We start from the raw sequence: 7745 nt of genomic DNA, 5'->3' as shown, positions 1-7745 counted from the left end.
TCCCCCTTACAGAGCATACACACTCACACGCTGACCCAGACAGAACCCACCCTCCATTGACCAGCTCACATAAACCACCCCCCAATCCCACATACATCCCTATATATTTAGGTTAGAGTCCAAGAGAACCTTTTTTCCCAACACATGCCAGGAAACACACACCCTTTCTGACCACTCATACACTCCCGTACATACTCCCAAACACTTCCACCCGTGTCCCAGCCTGCTGCCCCTCACAGCACATTTCACGTTTCACCCCCCGCCATCCAACATACATCGATATAAACATATGCTGGCATCACACCTTCCTCACACAGACTAGACAATAGGCACCCCCTCTGATCCCACATACACGTCCCTGCATTCCCCCTGTACCCAACTCCACGACAAACCCTGGCCAAATCTCCCACAAGCAAAAACATCCACAACCAGAATTTCCAAAGTTCACCGCCAACCCCAGCATTATACGGTCTGTGGGTGTGGGTTACATGTTGGGACCTGATCAAGGGGCACAGGGGGTTTATATCTTGAATAACGTCCCAGGGAGTAGGTGAAAGACTGCGATATGATCCATGGGTTCGGGGGTTTATATATAGAATACCAGGTCCCCGGCAGTGTGCTGCATGCTGGGATCTAATCCAGGGATTCGGATGTTTATATACAGAATAACAGATCCCCGGGAGTGAGTGACAGGCTGTGATCTAATCCAGGGGTTCGGGGGGTGGGGTGGGAGTTTAGATATAGAACTCAGGTGCCCCGAATGGGTTTCAGGCTGGGATCTGATCCAGGGGTTCGGAGGCCTTATGTACAGAATAACAAGTCGCCGGGAGTGGGTTACAGGCCGGGATCTGGTCTTTAGATCGGGGGTTTAGAAATAGAATAGCAGCTCCCCGAGAGTGGGTGACAGGCTGTGATCTAATTCAGCGGTTCGGGGAGTGGGGGGAGGTTAGATATAGAACAGGTGCCCCGGATTGGGTTTCAGGCTGGGATCTAATCCAGGGGTTCGGAGGCCTTACATGCAGAATAACAGGTCGCCGGGAGTGGGTTACAGGCTGGGAACTGGTCCAGGAAATCGGGGTTTTAGAAATAGAATAACAGGTCCCCAGGAGTGGGTTACAGGCTGGGATCTGATCCAGGATTTCGTAAGGGGGGGGGGTGGTGTGGTTATATAGAAGAACAGGTCCCCGGGAGTTGGCTACAGGCAGGGATTTGATACAAAGGTTCCGTGGTTTATAAATAAAAATTTATTTATAGAAATTTATGTATAAATCCGCGGGACTGGTGCGGATTTAGCAAGTTTTCTCGGAAAATGAGGCGGAGTGCGGGGCAGATGGGCGGAAGGGGAACTTCCCTCCGCCTCCCTGCCCCTCAGCGTGATCGATAGCGCGCCGCATACAATGGGGGCGCGGCGGCCGGCGGGGACAATCAATAGGCAAGCTGAGAGGGCGGCAACAAGCCGGTGCACCAGGATTTCTCTTAAAGGGGCCGCGGCCTCGGCCAACCCCGAGAAGGACAGGGCGCTATTTTACCGCGGTGTCTCGGCGGTGTGGGGTTGGCGGCGGAGTGAGGGGGTGTCCGCGTAGCATTCGGCACTTTGCAAAAGCTGGAGTTTGCATTCAAGGTGACGTTGGGGAATTGAAGGCCCTTGAATGCCCTGAAGATGAAAACTTCAGCCCCTGACCCCTAAAAATTCTCCCCCAATGCAGTAACCTGCCCACTCCTCATTCCAACCACAGCAACAGTACCTAAAGCCCAAATTTCCCCACAGCCCTACAGATGTACCCCAGCACCCTCACGCACCAGCTCCCCAATCCTCAGCGCCTCCATATGTGACTCCCTCCCTCTCCTACACCTCCCCATTAACTGCCTTCCTCCCCTACACCGTCCCTTTGACCCCTCCATCATTTTAAACCCCCGTGACCGCCTCCCTCCCCTCAATCCACCCGTGACCCCGTCTCTCCCCCACACCCCAGTGACCACTCCCTCCCCCACAGGCGCACGCGATCTCCTCCCTCCTCTACACCTCCCCGTGACCCCGTCCCTCCCCAACCCCCATGACCCTCCCTGCCCCACATCCTCCCGTAACCCCTCACGCCCCCACACACCCCGAGAGCCCCTCCTCCCCTACATCTCCCCCGTGATCCTGCCTCTCCCCTACATCGCTCCCGTGACCTCCTCCCACCCCTGCACATCCCCATATCCGGTACTCCCTCTGTCCCCTACACCCCTCCCTGTCTCCCCCGCCTCCTCTACACCCTCCCCGTCTCCGTCAACCCCTCCCTCCTTACACCCTTTCCCGTCTCGGTCACCCCCTCCCCTACACCCCTCCCCGTCTCCGTCATCCACTATCTCCTCTCCACTCCTGCCCGTGTCCTTCACCCCCTCCCTCCCCTACACCCCTCCCGGTCTCCGTCATCTCCTCCCGCCGCATTTCTGAAACCCACTCCATCCACCTGTTCTCCGTCTTCAACCCCGAGGGGCGATGGGCGCGGTACGTGGACATTTCTACGGCGTCTAACTGCTGCTGTGCAGGAACCCAGGTTTCCTGGGCCGTGTGTACATCCGATTCACCGTGAACCCCCAGGGCAGTGTCAGACAACACAACGCGGGCTGCCGCAGGTGTGGGGTGCCTGGCGTACGACTGGTCAGAAACCCGGGTGAGTGAGAGTGGGAGAGGGAGAGTGTGAGAGTGCGAGAGCGAGAGAGGGAGGGGAGAGAGAGGGAGAGAGAGAAGGAGGGGAGAGAGAGGGAGAGGGAGAGAGAGAGGGTGGGGGCCAGAGAGTGAGAGAGGGGTAGGGAGGAGAGAGAGTGTGAGAGAAAGAGGGTGAGCGCGGGGAACGAGAGGGGGAGGGTTGGGGAGAGCATGGGGGGAGAGATGGGAGGGTGGAAGAGAGTTGGTCGGGGAAGATATGGGAGAGTTTGGGGAGAGAGGGTGGGGTGAGAGGTGGGAGGGTGGTGAGGAGGTTGGGGGAGAGGGTGGCGTGCTGAACGTACCACTGCTGCCCTGATCCGGTCCCTCTTTCCCCCACCATTCATCGCCCTCTGGCCGTGGCAGATTTTGCCCCCGTGGGGCCCATTGGGTGGTCCAGTTGTTCTTCTGAATATCCGGGAGTGGGTGACATGCTGGGATTTAATTCAGTGGTGCGTTTTTTAATATGGATTAACAGGTCCCTGGGAGTGGGTTACAGCGTGAGATATGATCCATGGGTTCGGGGGTTTAAAAATAGAATAACAGGTCCCCGGAAGTGCGTTAAAGACTGGGATCTGATCCATGGGTTCTGGGGTTTATATACAGAATAACAGGTCCCCGGAAGTGGGCTACCAGCTGGGAACTAATCCGGGGGTCTCAGGGGGATGTTGTATTTGTAATTAACATGTCTCTGGGAGTGGGTTATGCACTCTCCAGGGCTCTAAAGTACACTGTGTGACACCCGTCCCGGCTGGCTGAGATCTCTGGAGATGCATGTGGGAGAGAGAGAGCGGTGTGAGAGAGAAAGGGAGAGTGACAGTGGGAGAGGGAGAGTGTGAGACGGCGAGTGTGAGAGTGGGAGTGCGAGAGAGGGACGGAGAGGGAGTGGGAGAGAGAGGGAGGAGAGTGGGGGAGAGAGTGAGAGAGGGGGAGGGGGAGAGAGAGGGGTAGGGAGGAGGAGTGAGAGTGTGAGAGAAAGGGGGTGAGGGCGGGGAACGAGAGGGGGATGGTTGGGGAGATCGTGGGGGGAGAAATGGGAGGGTGGAGGAGAGTTGGTCGGGGAAGAAATGGGAGAGTTTGGGGAGAGAGGGTGGGGCGAGAGGTGGGAGAGTGGTGAGGAGGTTGCGTGGAGAGCGTGGCGTGCTGAACGTATCCGTCCTGCCCTGATCCGCTCCCTCTCTCTCCCAGGGTCATGGTGTTAATCGTTCACGGATTTCCCTCAGCCGTGGGTGCTCTGAAGGTCTGAGGGAGGGGCGATAGTACAGCCCCTCCCCTCGTGTGACCCTGGGGCCCATCCCTCCTCCCCTCCTTTCTCTCTCCCGTCCTCTACCCTCCCCTCCTCTCCCCTCTCCTCCCCTCCTCCACCCCCTCCTCACCCTCCTATACCCCTCCTCATTTTCCACTCTCCCTCTCCCCTCCCGTCCTTTACCCCTCCCCTACTCTCCCCTGCTCCTCCTCCCTTTCCCTCCCTCCGCATTCCTCCACTGACGGGATGATCCTCTCTCCTTCCCCTCCATTCCACCTCCTCAAACCCCGATCAGCCACGCTGTGCTGACTTCTGACCTTCCCCAGCTCTGCTGATCTCTGACCCCCGGTTGTGGTGACCTCTGACTGGCAGTTGCGCTGATCTCTGCCCCCTCCCCCAGCTGGGCTGCCCTCTGCCTCCTCCCCCTGCTGTTCTGACCCTGACCTCCCCCGGAAATGCTGACCTCTGAACCCCAGTCGTGTTGACCTCAGACTCGCATCTAACATCCGCCCCATCCCCAGCTGTGTTCTCTCTCCCCTCCCCATCTGTGCTGACCCCTGACCTCCCCCAGCTGTGCTGTCCCCTGACCGTCCCCGGCCGTGCTGACCTCTGCCCCCTCCCCCGGCGTTGTTGAGCCTTGACCTCCACCGGCTGTGCTAACACCTGACACCCCCCCCCCGGCGCTGCTGACCCCTGATCTGTGCCTTCTCTCCGACAGATCGAGTGGTCCTGGCAGCACCCGTCCTGATGTCGGCAGCTGGCGGGGGTGAGTGGGCGGGCGCGGGGAGAGGGCAGTTAGCCCTCCCAGCTCCGGCTACTGTAGGAGCTGCTGCTGTCTTCCCGCTGGGGCCGATACCGCTCACCCTGCGCTGAATCCACTGGGAGCTAGGCAGGGACTGGCCCCCGATGGACGCACCCTGCCCTCACCTGGTCCTGGCTTTCGGCAAGGCGGGAGCCGGAAGCGTCGCCGGGGGCGGTGGCGTGGTGATGGAGAGGGAGACGGCGACACTAGGAGGGTGAAGCGTCTGCGGTAGAACTTTGAAGGTGAGTCGCCCACCCAACTCCCCGAGCACTGGGTGTGGTTGTGTGTCTGTGGGAGTGTTGTGGGGTTGTTGCTGTGTCGGTGGGTTTGTGTTCCTGTGTCGGTAGGGGTGAGACCGTATGAAGCTGCGGTGTTGAGCTGTTATGAAGACGTTGTGGTGTTGTGGGGATGTTGTTGGGGTGTTGTTGAGATGTTGTGGGGTTGTTCCAGTTTAAATAGGGCTGTTGTGAGTTTTTTGCTGTGTGGTGCTGGGGTGTTGTGGGGATGTTTGTTGGGGTGTTGTGAGGTTGTTCTGTGTCGTAGGAAGTGCTGTGGTGCTGTTGTTGTGAGGGGTTGTGGGGCAGTTACTGTGTCATTTAGCAGGTGTTTTGGGGGTGTTGGAGGGTTGGTATTGTTGGAGAGTGTTGGGGTGTTCTGAGGGTGTTGTTATGTGATGCTGTTCGGCAGTAGGTGGTGTTGGGGTGTTGTGGGCGGTGTTCTAAGTTGGGGTTTTGTGGGGTGTTGTTGGGGAGTGCTGGGGTATTGTGAGATGTGATGGAGGTGTTGGGTTGTTGTGGGTGGTGTTGGAGGTCTTGGGGAGTTGTGGGCGGTGGTAGAGGTGTTGGGGTGTTGTGGGCGGTATTTGACGGTGGGGTGTTGTGTGCCGTGCAGGAGATGTTGGGTTGTTGTGAGAGTTGTTGGGGTGCTGTGGTCGTTGATAGTTTTGGGGAGTTGTGGGCGGTGGTCGAGGTGTTGGGGTGTTGTGGGCGCTGTCGGAGGGTGGGATGCGGGCGGTGCTGGAGATGTTGGAGTGTTCTGGGCGGAGCTTGGAATGTTGTGGTGTTGTGGGAAGTGTTGGAGTGTTGTGGGCGGTGATGGCGGTGTTGGAGAGTTGCGGGCGGTATTGCGGAGTTACTGGCGGTGTTGGGGTGTTGTGAACGATGTTGGAGGTTGGGGTGTTGTGGGCGCTGCTGGAGATGTTGGGGTGTTGTGGGTAGTGTTTGAGGGGTTGGGGTGTTTGCCATGTGTTGGAGTGTTGGGTGTTATGGGGCGTTGGAGGCTCGGTTGTTGTAGGGCGTTAGAGGTTGGGCTGTTGTGGCCGGTGTTGGAGGTGTTCGGCTGTTGTGGGTGGTGATGGACGTTTTGAGGAGCTGTGGGTGGTGGCGGACGTGGTAGGGCGTTGTGAGCACTGTCGAATGTTGGGGTGCTGTAGGGTATTGTTGGGGAGTGTTGGGGTGTTGTGGGTTGTGTGGGAGGTTCGGGAGTTGTGGGCCGTTTTGGAGGTTGGGGTGTTGTGGTGTGTTGTTGGGGAGTGTTGGTGTGTTGTGAGCCGTGATGGAGGTGTTGGGGTGTTGTGGGCGATGTTGGAGGTTGGCGTGTTGTGGGCAGTGATGGAGGTGTTGGGGTTTTGTGGGTGGTGTTGTGGGTGATGTTAGATGTTGAGGGGCGCTGGAGGTTGTGGTGTTGTGGGTTTTGTTGAGTGTTGTGGAGTTTTGGAGTCTGGGGTGTTGTAGGCGGTGATGGAGATGTTGGAGCGTTGTGGGATGTGTTGGGTGTTGTGGGAGGTGTTGGGGGTTGGGGTGTTGTGGGGGTTGGTTTTTGAGGTGTTGTGGGGCGTTGGAGGTTGGGTGTTTTGGGCGGTGTTGGGATATTTTGGGCGGTGTGGGAGGTTGGAGTGATGTGGGTGGTGATGGGGTGTTGTGGGTGTCATGGGCAGTGATTGAGGTGTTGGGGAGTTGTGGCAGGTGTTGGAGAGGGGAAGTTGTGGGAGGTGTTGGGGTGTTGTGTTGGAGGTTGCTGTGTTGTGGGTGGTGCTGGGATGTTGTGGGACGTTAAAGGTTGGGGTGTTCTTGGGCGTTGGAGGTTGCGGTGTTGTGGGTCGTGCTGGACTGTTATGGGGTTTTGCTTTGCTGGGCTGGTTATCCCTGGATCCGACCGCCCTCGCGCTCCCTCGTTCCACCCACAACACACCCTCGCAGGAGGACGGGGTGTTGGTCTTGTGTGTCTACCTCGTTGCACAGCACGATCCCACATCATCTGCCTGGAATATAAGAACGTTCAGCTCTTATATTTAATGTCCCGATGTTTGAATACTGGCATACCGTTTTCCTTCATCACTACCGTATCGATCTGTGTGGCCACTTCTATCGAACAGTGGAGTTGGACCCCGTTCTCTGTTCGTCAGCATTAATTTTGCGTCCTCACATGTACTGTCCTTGTTGGGAATAAATTTCATCTGCCAATGCCCCGTCCAACTTTCTAACTGATCTATGTCCTGTTGTAACATAAGAGAAGCTTCTCGCTATCCACAACAAAGCTATTTATAGGTTCATCTGCAAACCTTCTGATAGCTCTGTGCTGGGAGCTGAAGAGTGTCAGAGTGACAGAGAGCGAATTGCTCTATGAATAGCGGCATTCTTGCATCCAGAGAGATAGACATTCAAACCCAAATCAGAAAACGATATTATTTTAATAAATTGAAATGATTACCGATGAGAATCGGACTGTATCTCAGGGGTGAGGTGAACACAAATCATTGAGGCATTCTACTATACGATTTATTCGCACCACAGATTTATTAAATATGCCGTGTGTACAAATTAAACAATACAGTCTGTACTGTTACATAAAGTCAAATGAAAACCGAGTTTATTGTCACGTACACAAGTACATGTACGCACAGGTGCAATTATAACCTTACTCCCCGCAACATCATAGCCACACAGCACGAGATAAGCAGCATTCACAAGAAAAGCATAAATGATAAATTACACACAGTTTTACTGGAA

General features: G+C 56.4%; 1 protein-coding gene across 1 annotated transcript; it reads left to right on the top strand.

Annotated features, from left to right (window-relative positions):
- The first annotated feature begins 1397 nt into the window (after nucleotides 1-1397).
- On the top strand, nucleotides 1398-4734 carry slx1b (SLX1 homolog B, structure-specific endonuclease subunit). The gene is given in 5 exon segments (XM_052032762.1): nucleotides 1398-1563; nucleotides 2478-2620; nucleotides 2623-2657; nucleotides 3878-3929; nucleotides 4654-4734. Coding segments are annotated over 5 exon segments (477 nt in total).
- The last annotated feature ends 3011 nt before the right edge of the window (nucleotides 4735-7745 follow it).

The sequence above is a fragment of the Pristis pectinata genome, chromosome 18 (assembly GCF_009764475.1).
Source record: "Pristis pectinata isolate sPriPec2 chromosome 18, sPriPec2.1.pri, whole genome shotgun sequence".
Taxonomy (NCBI): Eukaryota; Metazoa; Chordata; class Chondrichthyes; order Rhinopristiformes; family Pristidae; genus Pristis; species Pristis pectinata.
Note: the sequence above shows the minus strand (reverse complement) of the source record. Positions and strands in the feature narration are given on the sequence as shown.